Raw genomic sequence first — 26,404 nt, 5'->3', positions numbered from 1 at the left:
ATGTAGAACTTGTTCCCCACTTTGTTTTGCTCTCCCTTACATGACTCAGCTCTCTCTTTAAATCTGCCCTATTATACAGAATATGAAGAATCATAAAGAATATAAAGAATTATAAAGAATCAGTGGAGTTCAACATTCTGAAAGCATTATTTAGATTTCTAGGCATCTGTAATGTAAGTTAACATACACAGATGCCTTTTTCTTAGCAGAAAAGTACAAGATTTCAGGTAATAATTTCTATTTGGGGTAAACTCCAAAATCCTTACTGCAGGCCCAATCCCATTATGAGTTTTTGCCCTTTGATAGTAGGCCAAATATATCGGATACACGATACATTTCCTAAGGTTAGTAACAGTATTCAGCAAGCTATGGCCAGTTATACTACATTTGATCACACTGGGCGGATATAAATTCAGTATTTGCTAGAAGCTGTTCTGCTTGAGAAAGGGGCAGCCTTTACAACTGCTGTTTCTTGGGACATCCCTTCTAGCTCATCTCTTTCCCGGATAGTTCCATCATCTTTTCCAAAGCAGTATGTTTCTAATCGAGTCCATAGTTACCAAGGGTTATTTCGTTCTCTCTTTTTTTTTTTTTCTTTCTTTTTTTCTTTTCAAAGAGCTAAGAGCTGCCAATTGAACTGAACAAGCATAAAGACACATTATCACAATAACAGTGCCACTGACATCAACTGCATAATACTTTCAGAAGGAAATAGTATTTTCCTTCCGATTTTATTGTTGAAGCAGAGCTGTAAAGTACTCACTACAATTTATAGTGCTTTAAGCACAGAAGGAGACTAGTAAAACCCAGGCCACAAACGCTCACTAAATTCAACATCAGGTGCAAATTCCTGGGTGATGTTATGCTCATTCTTGGACAAAGATATGATCAAGTTGTTCTTGTGTTCACTGCCTACTGATTCCCTGAAAGTGAAATACTGATGAGGAAGGCCATTACATTCCTTCAGTAGAACCAGACCACCTGTTCATTTAGTAACACTGATATTAACAGCAACACTTCCAAATAAACCTGGATGTGAAACAGAAACCTCTTTTTATTGATTTATAACTTAAATCTGAACCCTCTGCATTATTTCTAACGTCTGTTACCACGCAAACTTTTTTTATGTCTTTTTCTCTATTAGTTATTTTATGACCATCTAAACCCTACCATATCCTAAAGTATACACATAAAAACAATATTTGTTTCCATTAGCAGTAGTCATACTGCTGTCTAGTGTAATCAATTATTGACGCAGTTCCAGGCAACAAGAATGGCTTCTATACCATTTTTAACTTGTTTGGTGTTGATGGAGGACCATGCCAATCCCACCTGAAGCTAAAATTTTGAATGTGCTATAGGATTTCAAGCTTTTTGGAAAATCAGTGTGGCTTAGGACCTTAGTTATATATGTACTTCTGAGGATTTATTTCAGGACAGTAATTATTACCTTTCCTTCCTACACATCTGCTCTTTTTTTTCCAGCCTTGATAACAACCAGGTGTTTGTATCAGAGCACCTCTGAGCATTTCACGCAGCACAGTGTTGGTGCTGCCATCAGTCACAGAGCAGAATTCAATTGCTTTTCATTCCTGCCACAAAGTGCAGTTACAAGTGGGCACTGCAAATGCAACACTTGGCTCTGGAGAGATGCCCATGCTGCTGCTATGTGGCAGAAGGAAAAGCAATGACTTGTGTCAGTAGACGAAGAGAGATGAGCAGGGAAAAGATGACAGGTCATAATTTTAAAGCCACAGATCTTATCAATGACAGCAAAATCCTCAAAAAAAAAAAAAATCCTCTCTTTATCGGCCCTTAAAGACACAGCCTCACAGTTCTTGGAGGAGATGACGGACCACATTTCTGCTTGTTAGTCCTCTTCCAAGAAAATGAGCATGAAGTGCAGTGCTAGAGGTTCTGAATTTGGTGTTAATCTCACAGCAGACATATATTCTTTTCAAACAGGTTGGAGGATCCTGACATTTGGCCCTTACTTTGATGCTCTACCTGAACAGGCATAGCCCACAGATTGGGGCACAGGAACAAGAACCACATTAATTGATTTGTTTCTATGGCGACCAAGTTATTGATTTGTCCCAGTGTCATCTCTCCCATGGACAAGTTGGATGTGGAAAGTCTCAGGATCTTATTGTATATCATTGCCTGTGGGAAAGGAATAAAATGGCATATATGAAAATTATGTCATTATAAAGCAATAGCAGCAGCAGGATGTTTCACATTTCAGTATCAGTGATTACCTAGCACAGCCTTTCTCCCACTCTCTCACTTGAGACAAAGAGAGATGGAGACAGAATGAGAAAAAGAACCAGAGAGAGAACAGACTTTTAAAAACTCCAAAAGCTTTGCTGTTTAATGCAGACCTAAAACAGAACAAAATGACAAGAAAACATCAGCATTGAGGAGACTGGGCAGATCTTTTTTTGATAAACACATGGTGAGCCTGGTTTTCTGGGCACTGTCAAAGAAATTCTTGTTTCCAGTGAAATAGTTGAATTCAAGCTATGAAGTTTTGAACAGGGTGGATTTATATTCCTTTGCATTTCTCTCCTGTACCTAGCCATCTATTTCCATAAAATCTGTAGGAGCTTAACAGGGTTTAAGGTTAATTAGGGCTTCTACCTACCAGAATTTTAAAGACAAATGCTGTGAGCCCAGTCACAGCTGTGATTAAATTTCACACAGTACAGCTTTAGGGAATTTTTTAGAATAATTTGTACTCTCTGCCCTGTTTTGTCTGTGAGCAAGGTAAATCCTATAGAACCCCATTTTGGCAACCAGGAATCATAAAAACATAAGCAAATAATCAGGTACTCTTTCTTCATCAAGTCTACACCCTCAATCCTGAGAGAAGAGAGAAAATGTTTAAAACAGCTACATCAGTCACTGTGCACACAGAAAGAGAAGCCTCCACAATGGCACAATAATCCTGTGGTTAGTTATACCTGGGAGAACATCAGTGCAACTTCTGTTCTGCTCGAAGTCCTGATACTTTCTGAGGAGTTTGGTTTGTGGATGTTCCAGCTACAGCCCACAATTTGAGCTGGAGCTGCTGGTTTTAGTTCATAAGCATGACTTTCACAAAGGGTTAATGGATGCTGGCTTTAAAGACAATTTTGGAGATGAATCATTCCTGTCCCATCCCACAGGGCTCTGTGCAAAAGGGCATAACTGTTCAGAATCACCACTCATGATTCATGGACTTGCTCTCCAGTAAAACAGCTCAGCCAATGATATGGCAGATGACTGTTCACAGTCAGCAAAAATAACTTCCTAAGCAAATGAACAAGGCAAACACAGAGCTTCAAACTTCAATATGCTGAACAATGCTGCTTATCTTCATATGACTATCTGCAGAGATATGTTCTTAGATGCACAGACTGAATGTTAAACTTCTCCATATTACTATGATATGTCTAGTTCTCAGTGAAAGGAATTGCTGCCATGACTTTGGCTGTGTCAGTGATATTACATTTTCTAGTTTTCTGTGTAAAAATACAGTGCATATCTTCTCTCAAACTATTATTATTAACTGAGTCTTTAAAAACAAAAACCAAAAAACAAGATAAATGAAAGTACAAAGTGGGAGCTAATGTCAGTGAATTTCTTGTCAGATCACGGGAACATCTTTGCTCACCAGTAAAGCACCTCGTAGGTTGATACCCGTTTCTGTAGTCACATAGTAGGAAGCCTGCAGGAATGTCCTCTGAAGGATAAGGGCCAGGAAGAGGAGGACTGCTAAAACATAGACATTCCTGAGGAATTCCTCTGAGGAGAGATATGAATTTGACGGATCCTTTGACTGAAAATAAAAGGAAAAACATGACAACAGTGGCAAAGGAGGGATTGTCTGTTCTGCATTAGAATAAAATATATTGATAGTAATATGGGAAAGTTACAGGAATTATAACTCTTACTGTTGTACATATCATAATCATTTAGGCAGAATTTAAACTCTCTGTTCCTGTTCCAAAGATTTAGGACACTAATTTCTAGTAGTTCTGAAATAAATTGTTTTTAGCAGAAGAGGGACAGTGAGATTACCATGCTTGGTTTATCATTAGTTTATCCATTGAATTCTGATTTGGAGGATAGAAATACCACTCAGCAGAAGATAAAGCTTATTCCACCTGCACATGAAGAAGTTGAAAAAATAGTATTTTCTATAACACGTGATTGGTTATTGGTTTATTGCATTGATATTGCAATATTAAGTATGTTGCATTTGTACAATATGGAAGCAATTCCTTCCAGAAATATAGTCTATTTTACCTTTGTACTCTGAATAAAGAAATATTTTAGCTTCCAGTATTTCCCATGAAATGACATGTAAATGCCTCTATGGGGAAAAACAATTCTTGTTTAAAACACTTTATTTGTTTTCCTTTTCTACTTTTTTATGTTCGTTGTGCTACTCTGTTTCAGCCAGAGAAGGAAATAAATGTACCAAAATACTGCAAGGAAGGCTGTTCCTTTGGCATTTCCGATCCAGCTGGAAGCAGGATTTACTGGAATTCTTACAAAAAAAAAGAAAGGAAAAGCCTGTTCTGAAATCCCCAGGCTGATGCTGAGATGAAAGGTCTGAGAAATACTGAAAGGTAAGCTGCGTATCTACACTCTTACAGAGTCTTTCATCACTCTGGGTTGCTGTAACCTCCCAGAGGACTGCAGGGAGGAGAGAGGTGCCCTGAGCTTGCAGGTGCACTTCACCATGGTCACCCAGCCAGGAGAAGTTCAGACTGGTCATTAGGAAAAAATTGTTTACTGTGAGGGTGGTCAAACACCGGAACAGGCTTCCTAGAGAGGTGGTTGATGCCACAGGCCTGTCAATGTTCAAGAGATGTTTGGATAATGCCATCAATAATATGCTTTAACGTTTGGTTAGCCCTAAAGTGGTCATGCAATTGGACTAGATGACCTTTGAAGGTCCCTTCCTATTGAACTGTTCTGTTCTTTCTGTTCTGTTCTGGTTCTGCTCTGTTCTATCCTATTCTCTTCTAACCTCACTCCACTCTCCTCCCTCTGTCAAAGACACAGTGAATGGGTAGCCTGGGTTTGGGCTGAACCCGTTGTGGGGCTGGGGGGAATCATTTCCCGTCCCCAGTCAGACATCTTCTGTACAAATTAAACCATAAAATTCCAAAAGTCATAGATGTACGCAAACATTTATAAGCACCTAATGGTGTTTTCCAAAGAGCTGAAGTCTGTAAGACACCTAAATCCTGCTGAAATAATAGGACTGAGTTGGTTACTAGCTCAAGGCTTTTTGAAATGAGGGCTGCCTAAGTGCATAATTGGTCAGATAAATCTAACTTCCCCATGTGTACATAGTAGGGATAACAATAACAAACTACCATTTGTAGATACCTTTATCAATATATATAGGGTTCTCATGAAGTAAGGCAGAATATCCATAAAATTCAAGTAATTTACATTAATCAAAGCTAGAAAGAATTTAAAGGAGAAAAACATAATAGCAAGAACAACCAAGGGAAAGTTTATCAAAATCTGTAAATTAAAAGCAAATGTATTCTGAAATATATCCAACAGAAATAGTAACTGTCTGTCACCAAGCCAGCCTCTTGGAGCACTTTCAAGTTCTCTGATGATTTTAATCTTCCTCTTAGGCAGTGGTGATTAAAATGCAACAAAAGAATACACTTCACTGAAGAGTGCAACAGATAAAGGAAGGGAAAAAGGTACAGGTTACTACATTTGAGATCCAGAAATGATCATTCCCAAACTAAAATGTTTTGTTTGTTCAACAAGCAAAAACAAAACAAAATAAAACAAAACACACCACCTATTTTTGAGGCAAAAGATGTACTTTGCCTTTTAATTCTGTGGCTCAAATCCAGTATGTGGAGGTTCAAAGATGATAAAATGCTTTATTTGATAAGCTGCACAGTTACACTCTGCTTCTTCAGTGTAATGGCTGGATGAGAGTCTAAAGCCAAATTGAGAGAATCAGTCAAGAAAATGAATGTCAGGAGCAAGCAGCCAAGAAGATGCTTGGATAACAATGACAGTCAAATCTGTTATCTGCAGAGGAAAATTTTATTCCATTACATACCTATCTGCTCATTCAAATATAAAACATTCACTATATAAAGTGTATGGCTGTATTTCCATACCCTAAAAAAGACAAAGGAAAATATTTTTCTTGTATTTTGTATGATGTCAGCTAGTAAAATAAATGTTGTCTTTATGTTTTCACTAGTTACTAACAAATTATTGTTCTTATGACAGAAAATGTCTTGCATCAGAGATTTGCTCAATGCTTTGGGAAGTGATAATCTGAAAGTGCAGTCTCAGTGAAGTTTGAAATATGTAAACCAGCAACTTTTGTGCATCTCTAGAAGAACGGATTCTATTGAACAAAATGGATGGCCTTCAACTTTGCACATACTCAGTGTATTTCATCACAGCAACAAGCAGAATAATCAGTCATAGAGGGTGACTACTCTTGGCCTCTCAGAGGAAAATAGATTGCAAATTGCTCAAAGTGTCAATGACTGACAAATAGACAGATGGACAGAAGTTAGGCAGAATCCCCAGACTCTTCCTTACTGAATCCATCTTTGGGGCACTACCAGTGAGGTGTCCTGCCTGAAATGAGGAGGCACAGAAGCTGTTCCTTCTCCCCAGAAGTTCAGAACAGACTCCACAAAGAGGCAGACAGCTGGGCAGCTGGGGGAAGCCTGCACTACGTCTGTACCTGTGCTGCATTCATACCCAAGACTTTCACTACTTAGGTCTATAACTTGATGGTCTTTCACCAAAAATACCCAATTTGCATGAAAGTAATAATAAAACATTACAATGATGATCATAGGCATATAGGAACATACAGTATTAAATATGTGATATCAATCAAGAACTTATGCCAAACAAAATATTTTAATCCATGTTGTCGGGTTACCTTTTCTGTTGTATTTGTGTTATTGGTTGTGTTCTGGAAGCCCTGGACAATGCCAGAAATGCATAATGGCCCAGCAAAACCCAGCAAGTCAGCCAAGTAACGGAAGGTGCTACTGAGAAGAATTGGTCGTCCAAAAGCACTGTACATTGCTAACCATATTGAGGGACTCCGGTTGGGCTGGTCTGCTACCTTTTTCTGGAAAACAGAAAGAAAGGTGTCAATGCACCAAGAGGCCTCCTTGGCAGTATGTGGCATCTTCCCTTTCATTCCTGTCTGGATGCCCAAATGGTTCCTGCAGGGTGTTTTAAGGGTAGACAAAGCACTAAACATGATGTAGGTATCAGCAGATTTCAGACACTGTTCACAGCAAATTCAAATTCTGCCTACTCTTGGTAACTGTGGTTCCTCACCTCTAAATCCTAAAACTTTTCTGAACCCATGAACACAGGGATGCAAATACAGATTGAGCATACTGGTATGTAGACATTGCTCTTTGTCATGTGTGCTCAGGAAAGGGTCTGACCTTTCAAGCCCTTGCTCCTATGGATAATCTTTACTTTCACAGTAGGTGTGAAACAACTTGATCCAAAGACTTCTGATATGAGAGGGAAAAAATATGGTCAGACACCGAGAAGAACATCATTTAATTTATCTGGATTTTCTTCTCTCTCTTGGATGCCTTTCAGGAAGATTATACTTCAGCTAATCACTAATTACTGCACTCAAAAAGGTGAAAATGGTGGGCTATTTTAGGAGGTAAGGTTAAATCATCTAATGGTCCTTTTGAGCCTTCAGTTCTGGGAATCTGTGCAATATCTTGACTCTTGCACTAAAACACCAGCCAATGGATATCTCTGAGCCTTGTCAGAGGAGTACTGATATTGCTGAGGCCCTTTTAATCTTAAGAAGAAAGAGGTTTATTTAACAGATCCATGGTCTGCAGAGTGCTGTCTTGCACTTTGGGCAGCAGCTTTTGACACTGTAAAAAAGCATCTGTCATTTTTCAAGTAGCACAAATGCCTGCAAGTTATAACCTAAGCCAAGCACTCTTGAGTGTTCACAGAGACATTTTAAGTAAAGCCCAGTAATAACAGGCCCCTGACCCAGCAAGTTAACCAACAAAAAGCTAGTATGTCTGTATTGTCTGTCTGCTTCATGCATTTTTTTTCTCTTTTCTCATTTTTTTTTCCTTTTGTGCCACTTCAACAGTGAGGTAGAATGTTCCCATGGTGCCAAAAATATACAAATGTACTGGAGGGCCAGATAACTGTTTGCTGGCTTCTAGGGATTAGACCAGGCTGGTCATAACCAATGGCAAGAAGTGTAGTAGAGAGAAATAGGCAGCATGGGGACAAACTAGACCTAACAGGCTGTTTTCAGGCTCTCCACTTCACAGAAGCAATTCTCTTTTTTTGTTGCTTGTAGGCAAGGAGAATGTATGTCACAGACAAACTTTGGGTTATTCAGGTAGCAGAGACCAAATTTTAAAGATGTTTTGACACTTGAAGATGAAACAACCAGATTAATAAATAAATAAATGAATACAGGTGGAATCAGACAGACTAAAAATCCCATTGAACTAATTTAGAAATAGGAGCTAGAGTGCAATTTTCTCAAGCCTCTTCTTTCCTGTTGAAACCATGGTACTGACAGAGTGACCTGGTCTGAATGGGTGTTATGCATGTTCTGCCCTGCATTGTGCCCACATCCTCACTGCTGCTGGGGGCAATCCAGACCACAGCAGCAGACGGTGGGCAACTCTGCACAACTCTGCACCCAGGGACTCCTACACATCTGTATCTCACCAGGCAGCTACAGAGACCTGCACTTTAACTGTTTGATAGGAGTTATGTTACCTTCTTAGGAAAATGCATGTCGTCTTTTAGAAACAACAACACATGCTATTCTGGGCATTCCATCAATGGCAAATTTGGGAAATGGTAATGATGAATTCTAATTTCTTTAATTATTTTTTTGCTATTTTAATTGCTGTTTTCATTACTTATACAAAATTCACATAATTGTCATCACTGCATTTAATGCATTTACTCTTCACTGAAATTCTACTAATTAAATTAAATTAATATTCTAATTACAAGTGCAGTTGTCATCCTCCTTGCTATTCAAGCTAAGTATATCAAAGACAAAAAAAATAAAAAAAAAGATAAGATCAAATGTAAGCCTTAAAGTTATTGTCTTTCCCTGATATCTGCCACTTCAATTTGTGAAGTCATTCCATATTCCTTCAAAGAACTTTCTACCAAAAAAAAAAAAAAGACATTAATTATAAACAGAAAAATAGAAACATCATTAGACATTTAATATCTGTCACAGGGTTGTTAGACTATTAATCTCTACTGCTTAACAATGTTTGTTCTCTTTGTATTTAATCAGGACTTCAACATAACCGAAGCATCTAATGTGAAGGGAGGAGAAAGAATAGTGTATTTTTTTTAATAATCACAAGAGATTTTACAAAATGGTCCTCTAGGCCTAATGTTATGAGCTTCAGTATAGTATGGTGTACAGTGCAAATCTCTCCTGGATATGTGATATATGCATTAGTTTGTGGTTTGAAACATCTAGACCACTTGTACAGTTACCAAAAAAAACAAACAACACCAAGCAACAGCAGAAACACAATCAAAATACTTTTAAGGATTATATGACAAGTCCTACTCACATGTAGTACATTGGTCCAAAAATTTGTCTGTGAGAGATTAGTTTGATATTATTAAGGACTTTTTTATCATCTTAATCTTAATAAAGAATTATTTATCTTCAGCCAAAATGTTCTTTTATAGAGTGGGAACTGGGAACATGCATTAAAGGTCTAACCCTATGCACATGGTGTGCACCACAGCTTATTTTGCAGAAGCAACCTTCCTATGCACTGTTACAGTTCTTAGAAAGGTGAGATTAAAATACAGTGATCAAGTATTTCAGTTTCTAGGGCAGACTATCTAGAAAAGCAAGAAAATACACTGTGTCTATCTTTTAGGATATTTACTGATGGAAAAAAAAAAGTAAAGGAAATCCAACTGCAGCGTGTTTTGCTGAAAATACATCCTTTAGGAAAAAACATTGCTTAAGAAAAAACAAATACATTGTTTAGGAAAAAACTCAAACAACATATTTAAGTAAGCTTGGTTATCAAAAGAGCATGTTTTACCAGTTAGTTTATAATATTTTCTACTTTGAAAGAACATATGCTGTATTCTATTTTATGATTATTCTATTTTATGTTGCCTGTTACAAACAATCTACAAATCCTGTAACAAACAACCTATATCTTATTGTAAGAGCTGGAATGCCTTTGGCAGTAGTGACTACTAGACTAACAGACAAATAGAATGTCGATCTCCAGTTATTTAGCCTTTATTGTACTGTTTTAAAGTACTTTATATTATGATAACATTACTGATAACTGACTTCAATAGTCTATAAAATATAATGCAGCATGAAAGTGATATTAAAATTAAATGACTTGATGCTTTGAAAAAAATAGTTATAAGTCAATAATTTTGAGCAGTGTTTGTATTAACAATGCCAAGAACTGCTTGATGCAGATTGGTAAATGTAAGAAAAGAATAGTGAATTCAGATTTGTCACCAAGAAGTGTTAACTGTGTGTTAACTAAGTGTCTCATGCGTCAGTGGGCAAACCCTCATCTGGTAGGAGCCAGAAGGATTCTGTCAAAAGAGTTGAATACAGATTTCAGGAGTGATCCTACTGGCATCAAAGGTAAGAAGAAAAGGTTCCACCCAGTGTTCACAGACTTCATCGTTACTCAAGTGGCGTTTTATTTTAGCAGAATATAGCAGCCACAGAACATTGGTCTCAGCCCTACAAGCCTACAGTCCGATCTGTGTGGGACACAGAACAGGAAAACAATGATTTTGAGCAAACGGTCATTAACCTAATTAATTTCTCTTGCTTTATCTTTTGGTATGCCTTCAAATTAAATTTCAGACAGAAGGGACAGAAAAACAACAACAACATAGCAACAAACCACACTTCATGTGAGCTGTGTCAAAGGCATTTTACAATACAAAACATTCATTTTCATGCGCAATGTCTTTCATCAAGGTGTGATAAAAAGGTTTTGGAAAGGAACAGTAGCCTTCCCACATGGCCAGGGAGTACAGATGAGAACAGATCTCTGCAGGTGCAGGCAGGGGTAACCCAACTTAATCCAGCGGATATGGGGGCTCCTCTCACCACCTGTGGAAGGTTAGTGTAAAATCCACCCTGTCAACAGAGACAGTGACATAGCATTTATTCCAGATTGCAGACCGTGCAACCTGCCAAATTCTGTGGCTATTTTCTAACCTGGCCATGTACAAAACCAACATGTTGCTTTTAGCACTTTGGTTTACTTCCACACTGTCTATAAAATACCAGTTAAGGGTTACAGCCTGTTTTAGAATATTAGCACAAATAGAGGCTATCATAACCTTGAGACTTCAAACATTTATGCAAACCAACAGGAAGAAAAAAATCTGATGTAAGTCATCTTTATAAATGTAGGTGCATGCAAATGTATGGGCAAAATTCTGCAAGTGTTCATATGTTCGTGGTGCACATTGATGGAAGCTATGCACTGAATGCTTGCATTCATGCACAGGAGCAATAACACACTTCAGTTGCCTTTTGGAATCTGAATCACGTATTTGTGCAGGCACAGTGTATCTGAAGATACAAATGAGCTACAGACAAATGCTTGCACTGTCATGTATGCTTGTGATAAAGAAAAGAACAAGACTGAGCTCTTCAGGGGTATGTATGTGTCTAAGGCTCATTGGTCTCTTTAAGTAAGATTTAGGCACCAAATGCTTCTTTAAGGAGCTGGTCTAAGAGATGCACTTCTCCTCTGGTGTGAAAAGCCCAATTCTGATGACTCCATAGTTTTCTGCTTAAAGTAGAGTCTTTGACTCTTTGATAGCCTAAAAATCCATTACAAAAGGCAAAAGAAGCAACCTCAATCTATTAAAATGTAAAGAATTGTACTTATTAGGCCTTCATATCAGAGACCACAGAATAGTCTGCAGCTCCACCGGCTACTGGGTGGAGAGCGCTGCTCTTTCCAGCTTCCCCTTGCATTAACATTCTTAATTGTTTGCTCCCCTTCCAATGTGCATCTTAGAGGAAAACCACAGCTGAGCCCTTACGTCATATAGACAGGTTTGTCCATGAGTTTGTACCCTCTTGCAAGGGTAAAGGACAACATTTACTTAAACATGCAACATTTCTAAGGCAGAATTTCTAAGGAGAAAGTGAAGATGAGTATTTCCAGTTGAAAATACTCATCATTAGAATACACTTCTAAATTAACATGCTGTCATGAATATCTAATATTTAAACAAAGCTTTCCTTTTTAAAGAGGAATCTAGCAAGTGATCATTCTGTTATGGTTCTAGTATCCTCTTGCTCTCAATTTGGCAACTCTCCCCTGCTGTAAATTCACTTAAAACCAAAAAGTAACTATTGGATTAGAACTTCCTATGCCAAGTTTGACCTTGGAACAAACAGTCCTAAATTAAAAATCCTAAAACCAGGATTTCATAGAAGCAGAAGAAATTCACAGTGACTTTACGGTTCTGAAAGCCAAAACAATGACATGGACATCTCTGGTTACCTTTTGTTCCTCATATGCTTCTTTGAGGCAAACATAATTTGTCAGTGCTCTCATTGCAATTGGGAGCTTCCCAATTGCCTTCAAGTCCACAGGTTTCTTGTGAGCAGATATGATGAGAGTATTCATCCACCAGTAAGTCGCCTTTGAGAGCAAATTGACAAATGGCTGAAGAAATCTCACCCCCAGGTCCTGTAGATCCTCTGGTGGCTTTACTTTCTGAGGGTTCATAAAAAATACATACCTCTGGAAAGAAGATAATAAACAGCATGTCCCCAGGAATTATCTTATTAAGCGCAATTTCTAGTAAAAAATATGTATAATATAACTGCAGTGACAAATTTGCATGTAAAAGCAATTATACATTACAATCAAATATACATTTGCATTTAAGCAGGAGTATTTCCATTTTGACAATGTAACTGTCAAATAATTGACCACTGTGGTATGTAGACAATCCACTATACCCTACCAGTACCACCTATCTCTGTCTGAATAGCAACAAAAGAACTCTTGGTATATGTTTTAAATTACAATGGGTAAAAGCATATGCTTGTTTATGCATATATAGTTTATCTGCATTAACATAGCATATACTGTACAGATTACACACACACATACCTATACATGCACAAATATGCTTGTATATCTATATACACATATGTATTCTCTGTATGTATATATATTCATATGCACACATAATAACAAGTCTAGGGCCTAAATCAAGGATATATTTAAAAAAGACACCAGGTCCCATTGATTTCTACAGAATTAATGAGACATCCATAGATAAGACAAAGTTGGATGTAAACTTGACACAAGTTACAGTTACTGGGACTAATGATCCATCTTCATCCCTGAGATACTACAGATATCTTTTCAGAACCTGATCACGAAATCACATACCCTAACTCGAATAACATTGATCTCCACAGCCATCAGCAGTCCATAGAGAATGACCATAATTCCAGTGATGCAGAAACGCAGCTGAGAAAAAGGCACACCATCCTGGCAGTATCTGACAAGCTTGATTGTTTTGGTGACAAATGCCATTACCCAATAAAGAAAGAGAGCTGTAAAACAGGTGCACATGCATCATTATAAAATACATAGTTTAGCTATGATAATGCTGCAGAAGCTGTAGCTTTCTCAAGCAGAAATATTCTTAAGCTTAATTCGATGCAAGCATGGTGATCTTCTGTATCACCAGCCTGCAGGCTGGCCAAGGGTAATGTCAGCCAAAGTCAGGAGATGGGGATCATGAGATTTACTTTGCATTTTCTTTTCACAAGTCACTGTTTACTTTTCTTGGCTACCACCTTTCAAAGAGATCCACTATGTTGAGTCTTTGCACAGTTAAAAAGTCCATTAAAGACAATCTGATGGGAAACTATGTTATTAAAATTAAGTAAAAATCACTTAACATGACAAATATCTTATTGCATCTTTGAAATAGTAGGGTTCATCATAGGTGTGCATTTGGAAATGTGTTTATTTTGAAACAAAGTATACATAGTTTAATTATATCCTGCAGCCTGGTTTGTATCTGACAATTACTAGTTCAGGCTGTTGAGATACAGGTAATTTGGACAGTATAGTTCCATGAAACATTATCCTTCATTGTCTAGTCAAATTCTTCTGACCACCTTCTGACTGAGATAGATGTCATGAATACAAGGTAGCTGTGTTTCTCAAAGATATACCTTCCTTACCCCCTACCTGCCAATCGTATTTGGAAAAAGCAAGGGATGGCATTCATTAGACTGGATAAATGCAGAGTAAGCTGCAATAGATGCTGAGAAACAACAGCCATCTGCACAGGATGGCTTGTGAACAGATTACTATTAAAAATGGCCTTTCAAAATAGCCCTTTTGAGTTGAATAAGTTTTTCCCCAAAATTAGTGAGCAGTGTCAAAAAAGAACACCTAAAAGCTCATGCCAGAAATACTATAAGCATACTGTGCTTTCCCTTTTGTGATTATTTTTAAAAATAGTTTTCTCTGTGTACCTAATAAAAGGTGTAGTAACTCCTACAGCAATAGTAGTTCTATGAGCAGAAAATTACTTTTAATATTCCTCTGGATTTCATCTTCCTTTTCAATCTAAGCAAGCTGACTTTGGCTAACCTACTGCTTTTTGTAAGAGTACAGAAATATCAGACTCAGACTTACCTAACAGTAACTTTGGAAAGTTAGATGTTTCAATGTTATGATAATAGACTATGGATACAGTAGCAGCCACAAATCCCATTATAGCTGGTAGAAAGAGATGGAGATGGCGAGATTTCATTTGTCTGAAAATAAATGAGGTTTAAGTTAGTGAATTTGGTGTCTTTATTCCCCAATATTACATTGCTAGGTATTCTGTTAAACTACTTAAGAGGACAAATACGACTTTCCTAGTAGCATTTTTTTCTCCATGTGTATGTGTTAATTTCTGTCAATATTTACTTACTGTTATAGCTTGAGAGGAGAATAACAATTATCTAAGAACAGTCATTTCATTACCCCATTGAAATCAAGAGTTTCTGAATTGATGCTCCATCTTTTTTGGGAAAAAAAGCAACTCTTTAGAACATATTAGCAAGCATGTCACATGTTAACAGTGTACATTAACAAATTTGATTAACTTGGCTATCCACCCATCACTGTCACTTACGTATCAGAAACTATGCCCTCTGCTATTTCACACACATGTACAAACAGGAGAGTGAATGTCAGGATCCACCGTAGGTTGTGTCCAGGGAAGTGTAGCCATGTATTGTGGTGAATCTGGACTTTGGAGCTTTGGCTTCCCCAGCCTGGAAAATAATATTAATGAAGGAAGGAAGTTAGCATTCAGCCAGCAAGAGATCTGGTTATCCATTCTAAGCCGTAGTCATGCTTCATCAGTTGAAAAGCAAATCAACTATCAACATCATAAAAGAGCTACAAGACCTGTTGTTACCTACCCTTGTGACCCAGGAGTGTCTGAGTCGCCATGTAGCCCTCCATAGTTTAGATCTGACCCTGCAGACAACAGGACAACAGACTTTCCAAAATAGCAATCAAAGAGAAGAGGTTCCTGGCCAAGAACAAGGATGAAAAAGACAATAGGAATATCTTGGTCTCTCCCTCGCATGACAGGGGCTGACAGAACTGAAATGGTGGTGTCGTCATGTTTTTCCCAGCCACAGATCAAGAGCAGGCAAAGCTGCCAACTGATATAAAAATACATCCTCCAATGAGGCCTCAAAGAGATATATTTACTTCAAACAAATAAAATTTATTATGTCTCTCTCAGGCCTGGCTGGGAGCACTATCTCAGGGGATACCAGGCAGCCATTTCCCAGTCTCCTCTGGCGCAGCCTGGCCTTGTGCATTCAAAGCTTCCACTACCAGAACTCAGCTGATTTAATCAATGAATTAAATTTGAAACCTATTTCAGTTTCATCACCTCAGATATCAACTATCCTCTTCAGAGAAGATTGTCTCTAAGCCAGTAACCTGAAAACAAGCTGGACACCAGGGACCTGACAGACGTGTCAGTGCTGTGAGGAACTGAAGTTTGATCAGAGGTTAGTCTCTCATGGTGTCAAGTTCTTTCTTGCATGTTGCTTTGTAAGGCAACTTGTCCTCTGTCCTTTCTCATTCTGGTAAAGGCCTGTCCTGAACCATTCAGTCTAAATGCTCTGGTCCGTACATGTCCCTTTTACTATACGGCAAATTCTGGAACTCACAGAGAGAAACTCAAGAACACCAATTTTTAGGGGAAGTAAAAAAATAAAAACACAACCAACCAACCAAACCAACAAACAAAAAACATTTTTAACTAGGATATGAGCTTTCCATCTTTTTCTTTCAGATGGTGCAGAACTGAATTTAAAGTTGAGGATATACCTTTGATATACAAGGATCGTAGAATGAAAGAATCATAAAAAGGTTTGGGTTGGAAAGGCTCATCTAGTTCTAAGTCCCTGCCATGGATGGAGGTAGTGTCTCATAATGCATAGGGCTCATCAGGTGACTAAGACATACACAAGAACCCTTGTTTATTCATTTTTGGAAACCATCAGTTTATCACCATTTCATCCTTTAATATGCAAAGTAGTGCAGGACCAAAATATCCTCTCTTCTCCCTGTCTAACTCAAGAACTCTCCAGAGTTTCCAAAGATTTTCCTAGTCAAATATGTCTTCCTTTGACCTTGCTTTTATCTTTTCTCTTCCAAGCTGCTTTTCATTTTTATTTCCTTTTGCACATAAATCTGCACACATTTCATCATCAGTTTTCAATTTTAGATTCAGTCAATGTTGTGGACTCTAGCTGGCTCTTAAAGCTCTGTCCAACACCTACTTCTCCTGTTTATCATGGTACAAAATAGAAAAGAAAGAATTGTATACACACACACACACACACACACACATATATAATTGCATGCCATATAATTTAAGCTACCATGTTTTATTTCTAACATTGTTAGAAAACAGAGTGAATTCTTAGTTGTCGCAATACTATTTCAAAATTAATTGGCTAATACCTGTAAAAATATTAAAGGAGCCTGCTACAAGTTGATACAACACAGAAAGTTGTAAAAGATAATGTCAGCCCTCAGACCCTGTACTAGGTTTCAAACACTTCTGCAGAAAGCCCTGTAATTCAAGGATGGCTTACATCTTACCTCAGGGAAAGATCCAGCACTGATATTAAGATTTCTGTTGGATGCAGTGCTCCATAACCTTTGTTGTTGATTTTTTTTTTTCTCCAGTCTTTAATTACTCTTCTGTTAAAATTTGTTTCCTATTCCCCCATTTAATTATTTAATTAGCTTTCAGTCTCTGGACCTTACAATAGCTTTGATTGCTAGTTATTAAGTGTCTTAGCTCACCAGCCCACTTAGCCCAGAAATATTTATCATTTATTATTTTCATTCCCATAGGCAAAGATTGTAACCTTTGCTCTACCTTTGCTTCCAAATATTGGCAAAAGAGAGAATTATTCTGTTTTAAAAGTTTCCTACATTTCTCCTACTGCTAGATCCAAGATATTCTCCAAAATTCGCATAACTTCAAGGGAATTCAGACCCACTGTCTTAAGTCTTATAGGATCTATAAATAACAAAGTTTGCAAGTTGCTAATTTCAAATCTGAAGAAAGCCTCTCCAGAGAGGAGTTTCAAAGCATTTCAAACTGTTTTTTCTGGTTCTCATCCATCTTTCTTGTTTCTTACTTCAGATTTGTATCTAAAATTCCCAATATGTCAAGTGAGTTTGCTCCGGGTCCTCTGGATCAAACCACTCTTTCTCTTCTTTTTAAAAATTATTAAATACAAAGCATCCAGCAGTTAGCACCACTGGCCTCTAGGCACATGTAAACATGTCTGAGTTTAAACACATGCTCAAGTGTTTGTAGGATTGCACAGCTCCACTGAATAACTCACCAATGAACAAAATTGGAAAGGTGATAAAAAGCAGGAAGACATGGGGAACCAAGTTGAGGGCATCCACAAAGCAGACATTTCTAAGAACACCAGCACTGATGTTATAGGCTGAAGCATTGTCGTTACCACAAAATGCAAGCCTCATGGCTTCCAGAAGGTCTGGCTACTACAAAAAAGAGAATACAAGAGACATGTTGAAGCAAGAGTTGACTACCAAGACTGCTAACATTTATTTCAGCTACATACAGAGAGAGAAAGAGAGAGAGAGAGAGGGAGATACATGAGGAACACACTGAGCAATTTACAAAGAATAAATTTCTGGTATTTTGAAAATGCTCTGGGGCCTGTTCAAGTACAAGCACATTGGAAAGAAGGCCGTGTTTATATTAAATATATTAAACGAATATACATTAATTAAATATACTGTGCAATGTCTTCTAGTGTTCATTATATGCACAAGAGTTAGACTGCAAGTGCTCTATATTCATAAGAGGATGTGGAAAAAGAACAAGAAATTTTTGAGAAAAAATACTTTCACTTCTAGTAAGAAAACTCAAGTTCACATTAGCTGAATCTTGTGTGTTACTCTTTCTTTGATGAGACAACACTCTGCGCAACTTTTCTGTTCATAAGATTTGTTGCACATTTTCAGTGCAAGCACATTGAACCTTTTGTTTAGCAGCTTTGAATTCCCTGATATTTTGCATTTTTTCATTGTCCCATTGAACAACAGTGATCATATACACTAGTCATTCCAGACAAAGTGCGAACCTACTTAATCAAAGTAGGTTGTATTGAAGATTGCATGGGCAGTAAATCAGCATTCATGCTTGTTGATCCTGCAAATCCTTATGCACATGCTTAGCCTCATCTAGGCCACTATTTGGCTTCCATGTTTTCTTATGAGATTATCTTTGTACACCAAGATAAGCTCACGCGTTCATGCTTGCAGAGTGTGGGCTACAATATGACCCAGAGTTATGGCCAGATTCTGGCTTTTATCACCCTGTGCATTAGTTATTTATTTATTCTTCTTTATAGGAAGATCAAAGAAGATTGCCACCAAAATGTTTCATTGCTGGTTTCTTTTCCCAAAACCTATACACAGAAATGTAGTGCTGTAGAATAGCTTGTGTAAACTTATCTGCTTACAACATTGTTTTTCAAATTTTACACACTAAATAAAAAGAATGCCTTTAATTCAGCGAAGTATATTGTATGTTTTGGTGAATGCATCTTTCTGTAATAACATTGGCATTAAAGAGTTTTGCATACTCAGAACAATAAAGACATGCAAAAAATACATGAATACAATTTAAAAAAGAAAAGTTTAGTTCAATGAGGAAAAATGCTTTCCTTATTTCCTTAGATAGTTCAGACTAGTTTTATCGGTTTACTTGTTTAAAAACGGTAAATATGACAAGGTAAATATAAATTACTCAAGTACTACCTTGGAGAGAACACAAATACAAAGATCTTCAAAAGAATTCAGAGATCAAAGAAGCACTTTGAACCTCTGCTAATCCCCTCTTTTTTGCTTTTAAGTAGTTTTTTGCTGGGTCCAGAAAGCGTAATCCATATTGAAATATATCACTGAAACATGTAAAGGAGTTTAATTGAAAAGAATGTGATAAATGCAACCCCTTTTCCAAACATATCAGGGATTCGTGGATTGAGATTTACCAGAAGTGAAGCATAACAAAGGGTCATATGGTGGACCACATTCTGCAAACATGAATTCATGTACCTACTGTGGTGCAACAGATGATGGGTAACCCACTCAATTTTCAGTAGAACAAAATTTGATGGAGAATTTGACCCAATCTCCAAAATGAATAGTATGATATGACCACTATCAATCTGACATTATACTTTAATATAAAATATATTCAAAATTCTAAATGTTTAATAATGCAAAATAAGTATTCCTTTGAATTCATGAATTCTTTCTAAATAGTCTGTAGAGTTATTAACAGAACAAACAAATAACTTAAAAAAAAAAAAAAACTACAAGGAGATTGTTTTTAATTTGTAAAAGCTTGACATGTCTCCTTTAAGAGAAACATAATGGTAATGATAATCTCTTGAAAATCAGAAGTGTTGTTTCCTCATTTTTATCGAAGGTCAGAAGTCCAAGGGAGTTCTGCTGGGAATTTTCCTCCCTTTCCCACAAATAGGGCTCTTTTCTGAGACAGCATAAGATGCTATTGTGGTCTAGTTGTTGGATTGGTACTGAAGGGCAGGGGGATCCTGGGTTCAAACAAGTACTGAATCACTGACTTCAAGTGTAGCTTTTGGCTTCTGGTCAAATATAAATCTGGGAGAAAGGATTAAAACTGTGTCCAAGAGAAGCTAAGGGAAACTGTTTTGCCTTTTTTTTTTCTTTCTTCCCATTTTTCTGGAAGTGAAATGGAATATAGGCAGTAGATGTCCCCATGCAAGAATAGGCCATTATCTGCATGGAGAGTGCTCTCTGCTAGCTAGGACCTAACCATCAGTTTCTAGAGGATTCTTATTACACCTCAAACAGTGGTCCCTAGAAGCTGTCAAGTAAGATGCATAGCACCTTTGCTGTGCTCAGTTTTATGGTGGAGTATGTCCAACAATATACTATCTTAAAAACAACCATCCTTTGTACATTGATAGAGCTGAGGAAAGAATCTGTTTCTGTCATTAACACCAATACAGAGAGACAGTGTCTGTCATACTGATGATCATTTTCAAGATACGTATAAGCAGTCTATTTACAACATTTTTGTTACAGGTTCAAAGAGCTAGAATTTAATTTTCTTCTCTTAAAATGAGAGAAATCAGAGTCTAGGTTGGTTAGTTTGTTAAAATAAACCAACCAACAAACAAAAACACAATCAAAAAGATTGCATTGTCAATGAAATGAAATAAAGTAATTGACCATTAATTCCCAAGTTACTAAATCAGAAAACACTTCTTTTTTAATCAGCACATCCAGTGACCGCCATTATTAATGCTCCTAAGGCTTAAAATCTATTAAAGTATTCTGATCATCAGGAAACATTAATATTCCAGTGGTCTGCCCTCCTGTCCATCCGTCCGTCCGTCCTTCTTTCCTTCCTTCCAACTGTCCATCTGTCATTGAGCTAGACCTGAACTATGACTGTGAATGGAGGACCCACAGAGGAGATGTACTGCATCTGTTGGTACATGCCAGCTTTCATAGATGCTTTCTGGTGTTTGAAGACAGGCTGCTAGCTGTTCTTTGTGTCTTGAATAGTGATGTATGAAAATACACTGCATTACATTAGAGGCAGAGAAATAATTGTCCCTCACAGGGAGCAACAAACCACTTCAGCATTCCTTTCGCATCCACTTCAGGTGCAGAAGGTATCGGATCAGATAAGATCAGATACAACCTCCCCAGTTTTGCCCATGTGGCCCAAACCACTAGACCTAGCTCTGACTTTTGGAAAACTCATGTACATAGACTTTGGAGATGCACAGATGCACATTTGAAAATTTTGAGTCAAAAAACTGATTCTGGAAATGAAGATAGCTTGGAAGATCTCACCTGCATATAACCGATAAAAGGCAGAATGAAAAAGCACTAATCCCTCTTGTTCTGTAATACCATAAAGTTTCTTTTCACAGAACAAAAATGTGAAATGGAAGAACATCAAATTTTGAAATAATATCAAGAATTGTAGTTTTTCCTAATGCTAAAACTCATCAAAACTACAGCTGGATTTAGAAAGGAAGATGAAACACATTTATGAATGACCACTGACCAAATTTGGGTTCCTCATTAATAATTAGACTTTTCTTCCATTGGCTTTAGTAAGGTTATGCTAGGGTTCATTTAGAACTAGACCTATAGAGAGATGGATAGAGGTATATTGCCTAAATGAGGAAGTGCTGCTTGTTTCACGCAGTGCTAAGCATCATGCTATAACATAATTAAATACTCCAAAGACTTCTTATGTTTTTTCCCAAGCACCAGTTCTTTATCATTGCCAAAGACAGAATATTGGCCACACTGAAAAACAGTTTATGCCTGAAATGAATAGCCATGTTGAAGCTCTTTGAGTTAGCTCTAAGCAAGTCAGAATACAAAGTTCACTCAAGCTTTCCACACAGTGTAGCCAAAGCTAACTTTTCTCCTTACCAAAGATGTGGAGACAAACTTTTCAGGCTGCAGTATGTATGCAGTGAGGGGTCAAAGAGGAGAAGCTGGGCTGCAGAGCCACATGAGGAGAGATTTGAGGAGATTTCTGTTGTTAAGGGATGGTAGAGAGAACAGCAGAGGTTGTTGCAACTCAGAGACATTATCACAGTTGCCCTCCTACACGTGCCAAGCCTCCATCCTTGGTGACACTGGCAGCAGCATGGAGATTCTAATTCCTGGAATTGTATGTAGGTGAATCGAGCAGCAAAGCCAGGTTGCTTTATCTTCCCCAGCAGCCTGCTGCTCCAGGCAGCTGCCTGCTTTGTTGTACTCTACAAGGTCCAATGGGGAACCATGAATATATTAACTCTGTCTCAGAGTTAACGGTGTTCTATTACCACGGTACTCTTTCCAAGACAAGAAGCTCTGCTCGCTGCAAGCCTGAGATGAGATCAGTGCTGAGTTGTTGCAGCTGCCATACTTCAATTTCAATGTTAGCTCATTTAGGACAAACTCAAGGACCTATGAGTCATGGGGAATAGCACAGCAGGGAAATGTCCACTGGTTTCTTAGCAAATCTTTACCTATGTGTCCCAAAGGAAGGGACAGCCTCTGGAAAGCACAGAGACCTCTTCTTCTCACATGAATTACCAAGACCTTTTTTCTAAGTTCTTACTCAGTTTGTAGTGTTTGTAGCTGAAGGCTTATTTACAGGCAGATGGCTTTGTATAGTGTACAGGAATGACTGCAATAAACGGGAGCAGTCCAACTGCCACTACAAAACAACAGAATGCATAACCTAGACATAAATATTCAGGAGAGGACAGATGAAAGGGTAACAAGTTGTTTTGAAATTTTTTGGACATCTGAAGTTATTGACCACTATTTCTCATCAAGTAGCAGTAGCCTTTCAGGATGCCTGTTGAGATCCTAACACTCATTTCAGAAAACAGTATTATGGCTATTACAAAAATGGCTTTCCCAGAGATAATTTCTCTTTCTGCTGAATACAGTAGGCCACCAAGCTATGCAGGGCTGATTGCACCAAAGTGAGGATATCATTATATATTTGCTTTACTACTAATTATAGTAGGAATGGTATACTTTATAATAACATTGGCAAGCACACTAGGCTTAACCTAGCATTTCAGTCAGGAGAAATGCAGTAATGTGATAAAGATCTTCAGCTAACAAGTGCATACTATTTGAGGGTAGCAGCTACATTCAGCCCCAGTAAGGCTGCCAAATACCTGGTAATTTTTTGTTTTATCACTTGTACAATGAGAGGCCTTTGTCCTTCAAAATTAATGACAAATTGTTCAGTTTAACTTCAGTCCTTGCAAACAGTAGAACTAGTTACAGATTTTCAGTGGTGCTTTTTCTTTCTCCCTTTGCAAACAGTCTGCTGCAAGCTAAAGCAATGAGCAGAACTTCACAGAGTAGAGGAATGAAAAGAACAGTCAGGAGGATGAGTCCATGATGGTGCCAGTGGACAGTTTCATCTCTCCTTGACATCATTTGGCAATCTGATTCCTTGTTGGTTTACTTTAATGAGGATGTGAACTAACAGCAGGTCACCCTCCAATGAAATAGCTAAAAAAGTTTATGCCCTTTAAGCATTTAAATTTTCATCAAAAAATCTCCATCACTGGCAAACTGAGACTTTCCGGCTCTGAGTTAAGGTGTACAGACATTGTCATAATATAATAAACAGAAATCAGTGCAAAAGAGTTTAGGAACATACATGTATACTCATTGTGAATAAGAAAAGCGTTTTGGGAAGAAAAAAGTAAAAGGACAACAAATTAAGCATGAATGTGATGAAATATTTAACCTAAACACTTACAAATCTCATTTTAACAAATTGAAATTGGTATCCTTAATGCATAGAGTCAATTCCTGAGATAATTTACATAAGCTATAGAAAACAATAAAATAGGAAAATGGCAGAAAATGTAAATTTCCATAAAAACAATAAGAACAGCCTGAGTGCAAAACTGTTTAGAATTGGAGTTACAGAGTTACAGACATTTTAATTATCTTTAAAATTGATTTTAATTATATTTAAAATAAGATAAATAAATAAATAAATAAATAGGTAAATAAATAAATAAATAAGATAAATACATTTTAATTATCTTTAAAATAAGACTTTAAAATTGGGCTTAAAAATCTTCATATTCAAGAGTTTTATCTTACCTGGATTATCACTGTTCTGCACGCTCTGCAAGATATGACTGTAAAGAAAACAGCATAAATACAGTTCTCAGGTGGACCTTGCTTGGGGGAAATATGGAACTTTAAAAAAGTATTTATTTCAGCAGTTCAGTTGCCTTAAAAAATAAAATAAAATCAATAGCTGCACTTCCTGATTAAAATACATCAGCTTACAGAGCATATTTGGGTCTCAGTTCATATTTTTTTGGTCTTAGAATTTGCATTATATGCCCATATATGCATATATACAAGTACACATGTATACATGTATACATATATATATATATGCATATGTGTACACAGATGCAGGATGGAGAAAATACTGCGAGTCTTATGAAAGTAGTTGGCTTTTAACTTCTCAGTAATGGAGTCATTACAAAAGCAAGATTTTTTTTCCTTCTTTCCTGAAATTCACAGAGAAAATTTAACAAAGATCAAATTATTTTTAGGTAGGATAAGCAGTATGGAAGGCCTAACTTGCCATGGATTTTCAGTTAGTGCTCTGAATCATTTTTCTTTCCAGGTGTAAACCTATTAATTCTTTTTTCTTACCTCCCTAAAAGCACCTGATATAATGGAATCTGCAATCCATAGATATGCACTATTTTCAAAGAGTTCTGCTAAGTCAATGGCAAAAAAGTGCTGCCCACTTAAAATCTCTTTTACCCCAAATGATCCTGTACCAAATTTCTCCATTTCTATTTCGGCTTTGACCAGCTACCCTAGATATACCCTGCTTCCTTGCTAAGCACTGTCCCAGTTACCTTGGGCCTTAAGGTGATGAATTTCTGATACTTGTCAGCATTCTCATCACTAACTGGTGTATACCAGCAGCCCGATCCAAACTGCACTGAAGTCAAAGCAAAGTATCTCATTGACTTCAGTAGGTTTTGGATCAGGCCCCAAACACAGAGAAAATCACAACAGCAAGGCTGCTAAACACAATACTGACGCTAAAAAGTATTTCACACAAACATCTGCAGTGCTCTCACACATCTAAGACATTGCTTTTTCTTTTTTGGTAAGCTCCTTAACACAATGCGATTTCAACCATCGGCGTGCTACGCTGCCTGCTGCAAAACCTATGACTCCACATGCTAAGACAGGACGGTTTAAAAAAAGAAACATAACCCTGTGCACAGCAGCAAAGAAAACATCAGCGGTAGGGTACTGTAAAGCCTGAGAATGCCTGAGAATGGAAAAGGAAAAGAAAAACAGATCTGAGTTGTAATCCCAGGAAAGAACAAGGAGCAGCCCTGTCCCACAGATATAAAGGGAAGGAGGAGGAGACGGTTAGTGGGGGATGACGGGGGGGGGGGACACTGCATGCCCCGCTTGCTTGCTGAATGTTAGAGCAAACTCTGTAGCTTACCTTTGCAAACACAAAAACAAAATACCAACCCAAATTTTCACTCGGTTGTGCTATGTGATCAATATCATCCCGGTGGCAGGATTTTCCTCCACTTAGTGAAGCAGCTCCAAGCCCTGGAGTGGATTATTTTTAGGCTGGTGATGGGAAGATCAGCTGCTGCCTCCTATCGAGTTTCCAAAGCGCACAAACTCTGCTTGTCTTTCTCACATGCCGAAGGGGGCAGGAAACTGGGAAGAGACAGGCAAGCAAGAAGCACCAATTTTTCGCCGCCTGAAGCTACAGTCCCCTGGGATTTCTTCTGCTTGCTTTTATTTTCATTCTTACTCGCTGGAGTGGTAAGAATCCAAGAGGCTGCATTGCAATGCGCAGGCTATTATCAGATGGTTATCCTGAAATAATTGGTTTGGACAAGGTAGTCTAACTTTTGGCAGGCATGGGAGCTGCAGTTTTTGAATTCTTTTGAATTAAGCTTGGTTAATTTGAATTTGACAACATAATTTTGTACATTGTCCATCATCTTGAGCAAAAGAGAAAGCATAAGTCTACTCAGATATTTCACTTTACCCTAGATCCCTCCAGACTCTCCCGCTTAACATACAGAAGAAATTCCACTTTTTTATCACTTAAAGTACTGGATAGCTTTTCTTTTGAAATAGATTGAAAACAAATAATCTTGAAATAAAAT

At 37.6% G+C, this 26,404-nt stretch overlaps 1 protein-coding gene across 8 annotated transcripts in view; it reads right to left on the bottom strand.

The window, feature by feature from the left end:
• ABCC9 (ATP binding cassette subfamily C member 9) overlaps positions 1-25,848 on the bottom strand; it is a 75,435-nt gene extending 49,587 nt beyond the window's left edge. For 7 of the 8 annotated variants that reach the window (XR_014618709.1, XR_014618710.1, XR_014618711.1 and 4 more), the window contains exons 1-10: positions 25,720-25,848; positions 24,330-24,367; positions 17,993-18,158; positions 15,235-15,376; positions 14,748-14,869; positions 13,482-13,648; positions 12,579-12,821; positions 6,941-7,135; positions 3,656-3,820; positions 2,008-2,163 (exon numbers count right to left, since the gene is read on the bottom strand). Coding sequence is in view for 5 of the 8 variants with exons in the window: in XM_084292015.1 (XP_084148141.1) it covers positions 2,008-2,163; positions 3,656-3,820; positions 6,941-7,135; positions 12,579-12,821; positions 13,482-13,648; positions 14,748-14,869; positions 15,235-15,376; positions 17,993-18,137 (1,335 nt within the window). In the remaining 3 variants the exon portion in view is untranslated. The remainder of the gene's footprint in view (positions 1-2,007; positions 2,164-3,655; positions 3,821-6,940; positions 7,136-12,578; positions 12,822-13,481; positions 13,649-14,747; positions 14,870-15,234; positions 15,377-17,992; positions 18,159-24,329; positions 24,368-25,719) is intronic. The other variant, XM_084292012.1, reaches the window with a different exon arrangement.
• Between the last annotated feature and the right edge of the window lie 556 nt (positions 25,849-26,404).

This window comes from Netta rufina (assembly GCF_964035555.1).
Source record: "Netta rufina genome assembly, chromosome: 1".
Lineage (NCBI taxonomy): Eukaryota > Metazoa > Chordata > Aves > Anseriformes > Anatidae > Netta > Netta rufina.
The sequence above is the reverse complement of the archived record's forward strand: the minus strand, read 5'-3'. Positions and strand labels throughout refer to the sequence as shown.